The sequence below is a fragment of the Lipophrys pholis genome (assembly GCF_963383615.2).
Source record: "Lipophrys pholis genome assembly, chromosome: 12".
Classification (NCBI taxonomy): Eukaryota; Metazoa; Chordata; class Actinopteri; order Blenniiformes; family Blenniidae; genus Lipophrys; species Lipophrys pholis.
In genome coordinates this window covers 18,637,235-18,651,644 of record NC_137641.1, presented here as the reverse complement: position 1 = coordinate 18,651,644, position 14,410 = coordinate 18,637,235, and the positions used below count along the sequence as shown (strand labels likewise).

Below are 14,410 nucleotides of genomic sequence, written 5' to 3'. Positions count from 1 at the left end.
AAGGAGAAAGGAGAAAGAAAGAAAAAAGTTACATCTCATGCTAGATGACTTGGGTTTACATAAATACATCCAGTAAAAAACTGATTTCTACTGCTTTAGTCACATTTAGTTTGTCAGTGTTTATTTGAGAAATTGTCATGCTTGTTGTGAAAAGCAATAAAACACGTTTTTTTTTATCCAGTGTATTCATTCAAAACAGTGAATGTGATACGTTTACATCAAGAGTAAAATATCTATTTATTTATATAAGTCAGTAAAAAGTGTTTTTTGTACATCAACATTGATGTAATTGAAAAAAACACAAACTTGGCACATGTTCATAGTCAACAATAATACAAGCACGAAGGAATTCTTTGCATTTACTTTCTCAATAAACAAAACAAAGCTGGGGGAGAAGTAAAAGCGCACTCTGACTATTAACATTCATGAAGATTTCAAAAAGCAATTTAAGTTTGTTTACTAAATATTTATATAAATGGTGTTTTCGTGTACAAAGGGGACTGATCCATTTGGAATGTTTCAAATATTTTGTATAATTGCTGCGCTAGAATAGTTTTGATCATTGTTAGCGAGTTTTTGTGAGAATTTGTTAAAACAAATAGAAAGTTGGGGATTCTTATGAATGAAAAACTTCAACTTCTACCACAGAATTACATCACTGTCCAATTCATCATTTTCATTCTGCAATACTAGTCCAAAAGTTATCATATTTTCGGTGATAAGACTCAGAAATGAATACAATCAAACCAAAATTGTTGTCTTTTAGAGCAGGGGAAGAATATATGGTGTGTTGTCTCCTCATCAATTAAATCTGTGTCCAGTTAAAAGGCCGTGTGCACCATGATGTGCACTGCATAGACACGACGCGTACAGAAACGAGATGTGAGCAAGTCTCGCGAGACTTGCGTCAGAGGTCAAAGTTGGTGGTGGCCATGTGTTTAATTCCTCATCTCCGGCATAACACCACACAGACAAGCTGCTCCGTTCAATTAACAATTTCAATTCAGTCGTACATATTGATTTGACCGGAGGATCATCTTACCTGATCGCCATTACTTCGCTCTCCGTAGCGTTCGCTTCCTCGGTTCAGTTGTTGTGTCGTTTCGCATGTAGCTGCCGGGTTTTGTCATCATGATTTAACTTATGTTTGAAATCCGACCGCTGTTTGGTGTCTTGGTTAACTGTAGGTGGACGCTAAAGACACACGGTGAGAATGAAAAACAACGGGACGTCACCGGACACACGAGTCATTTACTGTGTTGTTTGTTTTACGATCATTTTTTTAAAAACTCTACGTCTGTGTAATAACGATTTGCTCATTGTCATCTATTACACATACTCACGTTACTGTAACTACGTATATAAAGGATGCTTTAATTAGTATTTATCAATTATGTCATTTCATTCATACTTAAGTACACGTTACACAATGTATTCTACTCCACTACTGTTGGTTACAATTTAAATTTTGTCGTCTGAACTTGTGATCTGTATGCTTGGTTCAAGTAAGTTTACCCTGCAGTATATCTACACCTGTTTCTCATTTTTGTAGACTGTATGTATAAGACGTCTGCTTTGAAAACAGATATTTTATCCAAGTGCATTGAATGTCCTTTAAAAAGTGGTATTCATTGTTTCTTATGTATAATCAAGTATAATTTCAGCATTTTCTTAACTTTTACTTATGCCTGAATATAATTCAAGCAATATAACAATATTTATTACTATTTGAGTCGAGTAATTCAGTGCTCTTAAGACTTACAATGTTTTTCAATGCGTTCCTTCCAGGTGGCCTCAGCAAGGTGTTGAGAATGAGTGAAGGATCTCCAGATCAGCAGACAGCTAAGCTGTTGAAACGAAGCAAAGAAGAAAATGAGGACTCCGGTGAGAGGCTGCAGGCCACGAAAAAAATCAAAACCGATGAAAACGCCGAAGATGAAAAGAGATATCCAAAAAAGAAAGTTGTCCTCCTTATGGCGTACTCTGGGAAGGGGTACTACGGCATGCAGGTATACCTCACAAATGAATTTGGTCTCTGATTTTGTAAACACCGTTGTTTGATGTTAATTTACAGGCATGCGTTTGTTTTGCTTCAGAGAAACTCGGGAAACTCCCAGTTCAGGACCATCGAGGATGATCTGGTGACTGCTCTGGTTAAATCTGGCTGTATTCCAGAGAACCATGGTGATGACATGAAGAAGATGTCTTTCCAAAGATGTGCCAGAACAGATAAGGTATACGGCTTGTTTGTAGGTGAATGACCTTCTTTTTATCGTGTGACTCAGTGATTTTTATTTACATTTAGTTACATTCTGTCAAAACAGCTTTATAGGAGATCTTATGTAATCACAGTAGCAGTTCATAGCCCATTTCTTCAGTAATGCAGGACTGATGGACACGTCCATTGAAACCATGGAATGTTTGACTTCATCGCCGTTAACTCGAAAAGGATTGTTTCTTCAAATTTGTTCAGGGTGTGTCTGCGGCTGGCCAAGTGGTGTCACTAAAGGTGCGATTGATTGAAGACATCGTTGAAAAGATCAATGAGCATCTGCCAGCGCAGATCAGAGTGCTCGGTGAGACCTTAGTTTGAGATTTCTCTAAGAATAATGACTCATCAATGTATTTTAATGATGAATCCTGCAGAGAAACACTCTGTCTTTAACCTTTTTAAATGTCTTTCTTTGTGCTGGCAGGACTGAAACGGGTGACTCAAGGTTTCAACTCGAAAAACAACTGCGACGCTCGTACATACTCGTACATGCTCCCAACAGTGGCCTTTTCCCACAAAGACTATGACACGACGAAAATAGCAGCCTTTCGCCTGGAAGCGGAGACGCTTCAGAGGGCGAACCGTCTCTTCTCCCTCTATAAAGGCACTCATAACTTTCACAACTTCACCTCCCAGAAGGCTCCAAGTGACCCCAGTGCCCGCCGCTACATCACAGAGATGGCCTGCGGGGAGCCTTTCATCTGCAGCGGCTGCGAGTTCGCGGTGATCACGGTGCGAGGCCAGAGCTTCATGCTCCACCAAATCCGCAAAATGATCGGCCTGGTAATCGCCGTGATCAGGTGCTACGCGAAGGAGGACGTGATAGAGCGGAGCTGGGGACAGGAGAAGGTGGATGTTCCCAAAGCCCCGGGGCTGGGGCTGGTCCTGGAGAGGGTCCACTTTGACCGCTACAACAAGCGCTTCGGAGGGGACGGGCTGCACGAGCGCCTGGAGTGGGATCGCGAGGAGGAGGCGATCAAGGCTTTTAAGGAGGCCCACATATACCCCACCATCGTCGAGACGGAGTGTCAAGAGGGCTCCATGGTCAGCTGGATGGCCACACTTCCCATCCATGACTTTGAAACCACCGCCGGAGAAACGCGGGAAAACAAGGATCAAAAACAGGTTTTTTTGGGGGGGTGGAATATTAAGCATCAAATTGCAAAGATTGAGAATTGATTTTGTAATTATATGCTCATTCATTGTTGCTCTTTTTTTCTTTTTCAGGACAATGCAGATGAAGGAAATGAATCTGATTAGTTCAATGGCTCGACAGAAAGCAGCGTTTTCCCACCCAGACATTCTTTCTTTTCATGGAAATTAGCTTTTATTTACAATATGAGAGTGTTGGCATCTGTTTTTTTTTAATGGAGATGAATGGCTGTCTCTCATTTACACACGTTTATACCAAATAAGAAAATAATAAAAGAAGCATCTGTTGTTCTGTCTTGAAACATCCTTGTCTTATTTTCATGCCAAAATACACATGAATACTTGGTTTCTCATGTTTCTTCAGTGATACCAACATAAAGAGTAGGTCCTCATTCTTACCATCAGTCATGTTGGAAAAATAAACCGAGACTGTTCCTGAATTTCACAACTGCTGTGGATTCATAAGTGTGCTTTAAGTAGTCAAAGTATATAAATTACAATCTTGGGGCTACGTGTTGCATTATTTTTTCCAGACATTAAATTTCTTTGTCACATAAGTCTATTATGTAAATGTAAAGACTAATGTGTCATTTCTGCATTTTCTAAATATGCTTGTGTATGTCATTTGAGGCCAGGATGACTATAGTGCTTTTGCATGGCATGCTTATGTTAAAAGGTTCTTGAGTATGTTCAAGTTGGTCTTGAACTGAGACGTAAACTCACTAGAAAGCATCTATTGAAACTCAGACTTCCAGCCACCAGGGGGCGAAACTTACTCTAACGTGGAGGACTAATGTCGCATTCAGGAACTCGCGGGTTGAAAAAGAAAAAAATAGAAATGAACCTTTCCATTAAACTCTGCTTCAGAAATGAAACATTTTTGTTTCACACATGCATTGTCATACGTAATAATTTGTATACAATCTGGTCAAATTTTTACAACTACGGTAAACAAAACGGACAATCGCGTATAGTGTTTTTGGCGTTGTATTCATGATCGTTGATTTTCCTACGCTCTCGAGTGGTTACCCAAATGCACCACCAGTCAACATGGCGCCGGCCAGAAAGCGCATCGTGAGTTCAGAGAAAACATCAAACCAAAGTGTAAAAAAGGCTAAAATCGACCTCGGCAGGAGCGTTGAACGCATACTAGAAAACAGAAAACACGCCAATGACGTTTTTGACATTCTCGAGGTCCTTCAGGTAAAATTTAATTGCATTTCTCTTAGTTTCCTGCCAAGGTTGGATTAGTGAACTTTAATTTGCATCATTGTGACTGAGGAAATGTTGTACTGATTTGTTTTAATGAAACATTTGTGTGTATTCACAATTGTGTGTTTGCAGTCAGAAAAAGAAAAGGATGTCATCAGCGCCGTTGAGGCATGCAACACGTTGTTTTGTACGTTGTTGGAAAGAAACGATCTATTCATGGGAAAACTCCCCGGAGAAGAGGAGGCGTTGAGTGGTGAGTATAGATTAATAATGCCTGTAAATGACTAGTTATGAAGTGGAGGCAAACTATCAAGGTTAAAGGAGCTACACTTCATCCTATGTTGGACTCTCAGCTGTCTTGTGTTTGATCCTGGCTGCACAGTAGGTATGAATGTTTCTGAAAATGTGTTTTTCCATGGTTAAAGGAGGGTACTCTGCCGAGGAGAAGTACCGCATCTTTATGCGACATCGTTATAAAAGTAGCGTGGAGATACTTCTTGATCACCTCAGTCATGAGCTTCATGCCATCAAGGTGAGGCCGTCCGTTTCTCATTACAAATCTTTCAATTCGGACCACAGGGATTACGTTTTATTCCACACACTTTATGAATAGAGACTTAACATTGTTCCTGTATAATTGTTCTAATCTAATTAAGTGTGATCAGATACTTCAGCCAAACACAGGTTGCACTGCCTGAAAAGTGGATTGTAGAGGGGACATAGAGACACAAACAGTAACACACTGTTATTTATGTCTTAATACATGTGTTTGGATGCAAAAGTGCTCGCAGAAATGGGAAAAACATGCAGAGGCTGAACATGCACGCCCTTTAAAGTAAGCTGGAATTGAAGTTGGAAGCTTGTAGTGAGATGACAATGCTAACTATTACATCTTTATGCAGCATATGAACAAACATGATCAAAAGACATGTACTATAAGTCATTAAATAATAACAGGTCACAGCACAAATTAACATGATATATTCCACACAATAGAAAGAAAACAAACATTTGACCAGTGATAAAGATGTTGGATTAATTTTCTCCAACGGAGCCATCCAGAGTACCAAGAAAACATCAATATAACCATTGGTCACTTTTGCACCTTCCAGAGCTTATAATGCCAAGGGAAGAACTCTGAGCCCAGCAGAAAGTCACATAGTCAATGTTGAATCATGACATTATGAAGAATCCTTCATGGCCTCAAAACAACCGCTCAGTTGTTCATGTCACCTCTATCTGCAAGGATTGCAGACGTAGAGACATCTGTGCTTGCAACATTTCCAGACTCTTTTTCATTATTCACATTATCTTCCCACTTTAGCTTTGGATGCAAAAGAGTTTAAACTCTTCAGTCTCAGTCGGGGCAGCAGTACACTGGTTTATACATCATGCTCAGTGTTTGACACAAGCATTATTTAGAATTTCTAATAGTCTTATGTCAGGGGCTTCCATGTTGATTTACAGTATTGCTCACTTAAGTCAGTATTACAGCAGTTTGGGTAAAATGATGTTCATTCTGCGTTTATCTTAGTCCTGTTCCACACTATCTTTTCAATTGGAAATTTTATTTTTTATTTAATCTTAAGGTAAATCCCAATGTTAAACTATGAATACTTGCTTGAACACAGGAGAGTGTCCTCTGCTGCCTGATGAAGTTTGCTACAGCAGAAGGACAGCATCCTCTTGAGGACTTGGACTGGAGCGAACATTACAGCTTCCCAAGGGAACTGATACAGGTGGGATTATGTCACCATCGGTGGTAAAAATAAAAAAAATCACTGCTTTAGTTGTCTGTTAAGCACTTTGATTTGCATTAACATACACGAACAGACTGAAGACTTGAAGTTGAATATTAAGCTTTTGTCATGAGTAACTCGATGAACCTTCTGATGTGTCTGCTGTTGTCAGGTGGTGGTGGACAACCTTTTGTCTCAAACTGCAGACAACTCCCTGCTGATCTCCAGGTTTCACCAGTTCCTGGATATGGAGGACCTGCGCTATTATGTGATGAGCTCCATCCGGGACAACATAGGCAGAGTGATGGAGAAAAACAAGGTGGTAGGGAAACGCATCACATGATGAAGGAACGTCGTCTTCTGTGTTGTAAAATATCATTTTCATGTGCTAAATAATGTTTGCATGCTCCCCCGCAGACTGTGATGGCCATATATCAAAACAACGTGTTCACCCTCATGTCCAACATCAGCATGCCGAGCAAAGAGTCCGAGCTCACCAACTTTATGGTCAAACAGGAAGGTAAGTTTTGAATGTGCTAAATGCCTCACTAGGGGTTTCTGCTTTGGGGTGATGCTGAAGTGCGTCTGTGTGATTCACATAGCTGTAAATCACTAAATAAATGCTTTTATCTCTAGCCAAGCATGAGGACTGGAAAGCTGCAAAACTGAATGTAAGAACAATATTTTGAGTCAAATCTGCAGGTTTCTGCCAGGAATTAAAATGTTTTATTGAATGAACTGCAAAATGTTTTTCTTCGTCTCAGGAACACAAACGAGCATTTGAGAGGATGTGGCTTGGCTTTCTCAAGTATAAGGTAAATATCTAGATTTTACTAGGTTGTAACTGTTCTCTACATATCTGGAGCACGGCATCATCCACATTGTGTTTAATCCCACTGGCTTGTTGATTTCTGTGTTGTAGTTGCCAAGCAGCATGTATAAACAGGTCTTGGTGATCCTCCATGACTCCATTTTGCCTCACATGAGCAAACCCGCTCTGATGATTGACTTTTTGACTGCTGCCTATGATGTTGGTAAGCTGGTTTTCTTTCAAATCACTTTGCGTTTTTTTTTTTTTTAAGAATTATTATTGTCAGCAATTGTTCTACTAGTCACACTTTTGCACTATTAAATAGCTTTACTTTGTCATTTATGCCCCACTGGCACCCACATCACTGATTTAAAAGTACAGCTGTCAAGTAATATATTATACACAACATTCACTATAGTGCAGATGACATAAGTGGGTGTTTAGATTTATACAATATTAATCTCCAGACTGATTTAAGAAACAGCAAACAAATAACTAACGCAGTGGTTAGGTACGTAAGACGGACATTTAAATAACATGTTAGGGTCATTAAAGAAATATTTTATTTCTCAATTGTTTATAAAATCTGAAAACCACTGTATTAGTTTTCAGTTAAAAGAGAAAAAAAGAGTCAAGGGCAAGATAATTACTTTCTGTTCAACTATGTCACAAATGTAAGAGAGCAGTAGCTCTCTAGTCATTTCGTATGTGAAGGTAAAACTATGACTGAGCCTATGGGCGGTCAACACACCAGTTCACCTGATCATACAAGTCACAGCAGTGTGAAGACCTAAGAACCCCAGAGAAGAAATATCGGCATGATAGGTATCATATTGACCGGTTCCTTCTAACATGCAGCCCAAACTGCCATGTAATGTTAGTTACCATTGTAACTGACCTGACCTTCCTGTCACTATAATTTCTTTTGCTAAAAATTCAGTTGTTTGTAGCAGTTCAGTGTTTTTGAGCTGTGATTCCCAGGTTTGTGGGTTGATAGTTGTACTTTACAGACAGCATACAAACGTGCAGACGTGGGGATACACAAACAAAATGGATTTATCAGGAAAGAGTTAACTAGTCTCTGAAGACTGAAGACGTGCTGCAGAAATGCTTCTCTGGGATTAACGTTGATAACAAACTTCCACTGACGTTCAAACCTCAAGATAAATGTGGAACTGATTTGATTGAACAGGTGGAGCGATCAGCCTGCTGGCTCTCAATGGCCTCTTTGTTCTCATTCATCAGCACAACCTGTGAGTATTATCAGAAGAGCATCCTTTGCATTGAATTGCCACATGACTTTCAATAACTGTCTTCTCTTGACTCTGAAGATGACTTTTGAATGAAATACATTAAATACGCTGTGTGCGTTTGCAGGGAGTATCCTGATTTCTACAAGAAGCTCTATAATCTTCTCGAGCCCTCCATTTTCCACGTCAAATACCGAGCACGCTTTTTTCATCTGGCCAACCTCTTTCTTAGCTCCAGGTAAGATTTTTTTCAGCCTCAACAGCTGAAAGTATTGTCATAGTATTTTATAGCCAACAGTTACTTGCTATTCAAAACGTCCACCACAACTCAATTAAAGCACCTCTTCTGTGTGTACTCTGTCCCGTGTGCGCTCGTCTACAGTCACTTGCCTGTGTACTTGGTGGCTGCCTTTGCCAAGCGCCTGGCGCGCCTGGCTCTGAGCGCACCACCCACAGCCCTTCTCATACTGCTGCCCTTCATCTACAACCTGATCCGCCGCCACCCGTCCTGCAGAGTCCTTATTCATAAGCCAAACACAGAAAAAGGTGAGCGTCAGCCAGATTTCTGTTGATACCAAAATTCCTGCTCAGACGATGGGAGTTGATTTAAAAAAAATAAAAAATAAAAATCTGTACATGATGCACAAATGTCATTTGAAATAGACGATGTATGTTTGCATTCATAACGACAGAGGCTGTTGAGGATCCGTATTTAATGGAAGAAGAGGATCCTGCTCAGTGTCGTGCCTTAGACAGCAGCTTGTGGGAAATTAAGGTGCGTTTCATCTGCAAGGCGATCATCTGTGGATCTCTTTTGCGTTTTTGTTTTTGTGAAAGGAAATTGAAGTGTCATAGAAGATGTTTATTTTTTTTTGTTTTTCCTCCAGACACTTCAGAGGCACTATCATCCAGATGTGGCCAAAGCCGCCATGTTGATCAACACGCCGCTGTCGGATCAAGAGGACGACATCAGCGGGGTGCTGGAGATCACGGCACACGAGGCAAGATTATTTTCCTCCGTTTCCTTTCCTCCTAATAAAATTTCATCCATACGCGTCGTAGACTCGCCCGAGCAGCAAGAATAATGTGTTTTCATGCTCTCTTTCACAGCTGATGGAGAAAGACCTGAAGCAGTCCCAGATTAAGAGCGTCCCACTGGAGTTTGAAACCGCGACACACTTACTAAAAGGGGGTGGAGAAGTGCTGGGACAGCATTTTTGTCTGGTTTAGGATGTGTGTTTTATTTTTTGTAAAGTACAACTTCAAATTCTTTTTATTCCTAAGGGACGGCACAACCGACTGATCCCACAAGTTGTTTGCACATGTTTTTGAGACTTGCAGAAGGAAGAATACAAACAAAATCATGTCGTTAAGTGTAATCGTGACCAATGTACATCAATAAAATCTTTTTCAAAGTTTATGCTTGGGGGGGACTCAGTTTTCTATTTTTTCTTTTATTTTTAAGTGATCCATTATCTTCTGTTCCACCACTTTTGAACACAGTTCATGAATTTGGAGAGTTATCTGGTTATAAAGTAAACTTTGTGTAATCTCTGGCTCTGCCAATGGGGAAAATGGAATATTCTCAATTAACTAAATCAATGGCCTTTAGGCTATCGACCAAAGGATTTAAATATCTGGGTTTTTACACTTCACCCAGAACTGATGAATTAATTGAAATGAATCTGACCTCAGTCGTGAAAAAAATTTTAAATAATTTACAAAGATGGACCCCTTTGCCATTATCATTGATCGGTAGAGTGGCCGTCATTAAAATGAATATTACCCAACCATGTTCCAGATATTTTCTCCAGGCCAATATAGTACCTAAAAAAACCATTTCTTTGGAGAGGTCGACGTCTGCAAATGAAACTGGAAAAATTGCCAAATATTAAATACTATTTCTGGGCTGAATACGTTTTGAGAATTCAACTTTTTGTTGCCCGCTATACCATCTTGCAAAGATAGTTAGATGAAGAACCACCACATCTTCGGGAGTGGCGCGAACATGTCTTCTCAGTAATGCCTTTAGAAAGGCTGTCCTTTGTACTTAGAGGGTCTTTGAATTCCTTTCAAAAAAATTGGTCTCCCAGCGCTTTATACTTTTTTTTTTTTTTTTATTAGGTTTTTCGACAGACAAACAGTAGGCATCACAACAGCAAAAAAAGAACATTTACAGTTGGTGCAGAACTAGTTCACAGGAATTGAGGTAGAAAGGGTACATAGATATGAGCAGAACGTGGCAGCCTGACACAATGTCTATAAAATAAGGTAAAGTGTCTGTAGTTTAATCCCCCTAAGCCCCAACCCTCCACCCCCCTCCCCACCCATTATTAGCCACCAGAACACAGCACGTCACACATTCGCACGGACGCACACACATAAAAAAATAAAATAGAATAAAAAAATAAATTAAATAAATTAAAATAAGATGAAAAAATAAAATAAATTAATAAATAAAATAAATAAAAATAAAATGGAAAAATAAAAATAAATAAAAATAAAATAAATTAAGAAATAATAATAATAAAAAAAAAAAATAATAATAATAATAGTAAAAGAACACAAATAAAAGGAGAGAAAGACAGAAGAAATAATAACAATGATAGTAATGGTAAACAGAGCGGAGAGAGACACCTCAAGGGGTTACATCACTAACTTCAAGGGTTAGGTCAATATTTTTCACATGACTCAGCAGGGGATTCCAGATCTCCCGAAAGGTTCCGAGAGATCCCTTCAAAGAATACCGCAGTTTCTCCAGACGGACACAGGCTAGGACCTCCTGGATCCATCTATTGTGTGATGGAGGGGTGGCTTGCTTCCATTTAAGAAGAATGGCACGTCTGGCCAGGAGAGTGGTAAAGGCTACAAGGCGTTTTGCTGCAGAGGACAAGCCATGACCCTGTGACAGGCCAAAAAGTGCAGTCAGTGGGTCCGGGGGGACAGGGGTAGTGAGAATTTGGCTGAGGGTTTCAAATATGTCAGACCAGAACTTGGTGAGCCGGGGACAGGTCCAAAACATGTGTACGTGATTGGCTGGGGATTGGTTGCATCTATTGCATGCACCGCTTTTACCCGGGAATATCTTAGCCAGCTTCTCATTGGTGTAGTGTGCTTTGTGAAGGACCTTACATTGTAATAAGCCATGTCCGGCACAGATAGACGAGGAGTGTGTTAGTTGGAGAATCTTGTTCCACTGCTCAGCTAAAATGGAAATACCCAGGTCGTTCTCCCAGGACTCTTTAAGAGAGACTACGGGTGAAGGGTTCAGCGAGTTAATTCTGCCTGAGATGACCGAGATGATTCGCTTGTGGTTTGGTGAAAGTAGAAGAAACTGGTCAATTTCAGATTCGGGGGGTCGATTGGGGAAATGGGGGAACAACCCCTGTACGAAATGTCTAATTTGGAAATAACGAAAAAGGTGGCTGTTGGGTAAGCTAAATTTAGAGGCGAGTGAAGAGAAGGAAAGGAAGATCCCATCTTCATACAAATCATCGAGGGTTACAAGGCCTTTAGTTGACCAAACACGGTAAACAGAGTCTGTAAGAGATGGGGGAAATGAAGAGTTATTCAGAATAGGTATATGCAACGAGGCTCTGTGTAGGCCATAGTGCTTACGAAATTGGAGCTAAATCTTAATGGTGTGTAAGGCCACTGGATTGTCAGCAGTGTTAGAGGTCGGGGTGGGTAATTGTGAGCAGACCACTGAGGCGGGAGAGCACCTGAATGAAGAAGCTTCCATTTGGGCCCATGCTGGGGAATCAGGAGCGGAGTGACAGCTTAAACAAATTGGCAGTTTCATAATATTGCAGGCCCAGTAAAATGTACGAAAATTTGGCAGGGCAAAGCCTCCTTCTAATTTAGCTAACTGAAGCGTCGATTTCTTAATACGAGCAGGCCCACCACCCCAAATAAAGGCACCAAGTATTTTATCCAGTTTAGTAAAGAAGGCTTTGTTAATTAGTACAGGAACATGTTGAAAGAGATACAGAAATTTGGGCAACACTACCATTTTAATTAGATTGATGCGACCAGCGACTGACAAAGGGAGTGAAGCCCACCGGGAGATATCTAGTTTGCACCTTTCTAGTTGTGGTGGGAAATTCTTAATAAAAAGGCTTTTAAAGGAAGTGGAAATAAATATCCCTAAGTATTTAAAGCCGTCCACGGCTATTTTAAAGGGGAAGGCTGTTAGTAAGAGGGCTCTGGCTGAAGCATTCACAGGGAGTAGTTCACTCTTTTGTAAATTAAGTTTATAGCCAGATAGCCGGCCAAAACTGTTTAAAATGTCAAGTATTGCGCGAAGGGAAGAGAGAGGGTTGGAGACATATAAAAGGAGGTCGTCTGCGTACAGTGACACTTTGTGTGTCAAGCCATGTCTGATAACACCTTCAAATTTGTCATTGCCACAAAGCCAAATGGCTAAAGGCTCTATGGCTAAGTTAAATAACAGGGGAGCAGCGCTTTATACTTTAAGGAAAATGGAAAAAAGTCATTTGTACCGGGCTCTCAGATAAAACAGAATACGAGATTATAGGAATTTATTCATTTTCATCTTTGGTGAGTACATTGACTAAAAAATTTTATTTTATTCATTTTGATTCCTAATATAAACATGCCATTTACCACCTTTGTAAACGGGAAGGCTTGACTTTGTTTTTGAATGGTTCTTATTATTGACTGATTAATTAATTTATTCTTTATTTCTTTATTTTTTTTATGAGTGTTTTGATTTGTCTTGTTATGTTCTGTATATGTTCACTTTGCGGTGCTGTATTATGAAATAATAAAAAATGATTGATTAAAAAAAAAAAAAGTTACATCATTGATGAAGTTCTTTGTTAAGCTTTGAGCTTCCCAACTCTTTAAATTCGAACTGTCAATGAACCTTACTGATCATAAATTGTTGCCACAACTAGATAAAACACACTTTATTTTATTGGGTATTGGACCTTTGGCCTTTCAGCCCCCCAGAGATTATTCAGCTTACTGGTCAGTTCAGGAAGCCCAGAGCGGTTTCATGGCGTTTCTCTGATGCTCTGCAGGGACCTTCCCGTAAGGCCTTCCTGTAAATACCTCAAACCAGATGTTCAGTTGTGTTTTTAGAAAGAGAATGTGTATTTACACACAGTAATACAGTTATTTTATAGCCAATATGAGGAAATGATGGGTGAATATCAGAGAGCAGATGATATTGTGTTTTGCTTTTCATTTTAGGGTCCAATGGTTCAATCGAGGCTGTGATCGGTCCTGTGCTGCTCTTACTTTCATCACAACCTTTTCTTCCGCAACATCGAGGTCCATTTGCACACATGTTGTGCAAAGAAATATTACATGGATTTTGTTTCATACTATGGTCAACATGCACACTCAATCCAACTATCTGGAGAAGTTTGGGGTCAAATGTCTTGCTCAAGGGCACCCCAGCATATAAAGAGGGAGGGATGGGAGTGAACCTTCAACCTTGCATTTGTAAGAGAAATTGTTCTTCTACTTTCATCGTCCTCCATAAATACTTACGGTACACACTGTATGATCTGTACTGGGTCTGTTAAAAGGGAATCTTGGTATTTCGGAGGCTCTTAACAATCGATACTAAATGAAGTCATGGTTGCTTTGAATAAGGTGCCATCAGCTAGATTGAGCCATCAGGTGATATGAGCCACTTAGCAACTTCCCACTAGAGGGACTAACAGAGGTTTATCTATTCTTTATCTTTAATGATTTTTTAAATACAACAAAAATGTTCATCAACCTGCACAAACACTCAGCAGCCAGTTGATGGCAGAGTTTGCCCAGAATTGTGCATTTGTTCTTTTGGTCTGGAACAGCAACAAAACAGAGCTTAAATACATTCTAATATCCAATTTTTGATGTTTCCTTAATACACTCCAGTACAATGTGTTCTTTGCATACGCCATTCTTTTACAGAAGTTTTTGAGACAATAAATCCATCTAATTAACTGCTGAAATA

The 14,410-nt window shown here is 39.8% G+C and overlaps 2 protein-coding genes across 2 annotated transcripts; both read left to right on the top strand.

The window, feature by feature from the left end:
- The first annotated feature begins 909 nt into the window (after positions 1 to 909).
- Positions 910 to 3,723, top strand: pus1 (pseudouridine synthase 1). Its single transcript, XM_080476433.1, has 6 exons — positions 910 to 1,207; positions 1,789 to 2,009; positions 2,097 to 2,234; positions 2,474 to 2,576; positions 2,697 to 3,397; positions 3,500 to 3,723. The coding sequence occupies exons 1-6, from the start codon at positions 1,144 to 1,146 to the stop codon at positions 3,530 to 3,532; spliced, it is 1,260 nt and encodes a 419-aa protein (XP_080332559.1). The 5' UTR covers positions 910 to 1,143; the 3' UTR covers positions 3,533 to 3,723.
- A 730-nt stretch (positions 3,724 to 4,453) lies between these two features.
- On the top strand, positions 4,454 to 9,854 carry noc4l (nucleolar complex associated 4 homolog). The gene is made up of 15 exons (XM_080476233.1): positions 4,454 to 4,627; positions 4,769 to 4,889; positions 5,062 to 5,168; positions 6,268 to 6,375; positions 6,548 to 6,694; positions 6,793 to 6,895; positions 7,012 to 7,046; positions 7,140 to 7,190; positions 7,298 to 7,409; positions 8,379 to 8,439; positions 8,564 to 8,674; positions 8,819 to 8,982; positions 9,129 to 9,211; positions 9,324 to 9,437; positions 9,547 to 9,854. The coding sequence occupies exons 1-15, from the start codon at positions 4,475 to 4,477 to the stop codon at positions 9,664 to 9,666; spliced, it is 1,590 nt and encodes a 529-aa protein (XP_080332359.1). The 5' UTR covers positions 4,454 to 4,474; the 3' UTR covers positions 9,667 to 9,854.
- The last annotated feature ends 4,556 nt before the right edge of the window (positions 9,855 to 14,410 follow it).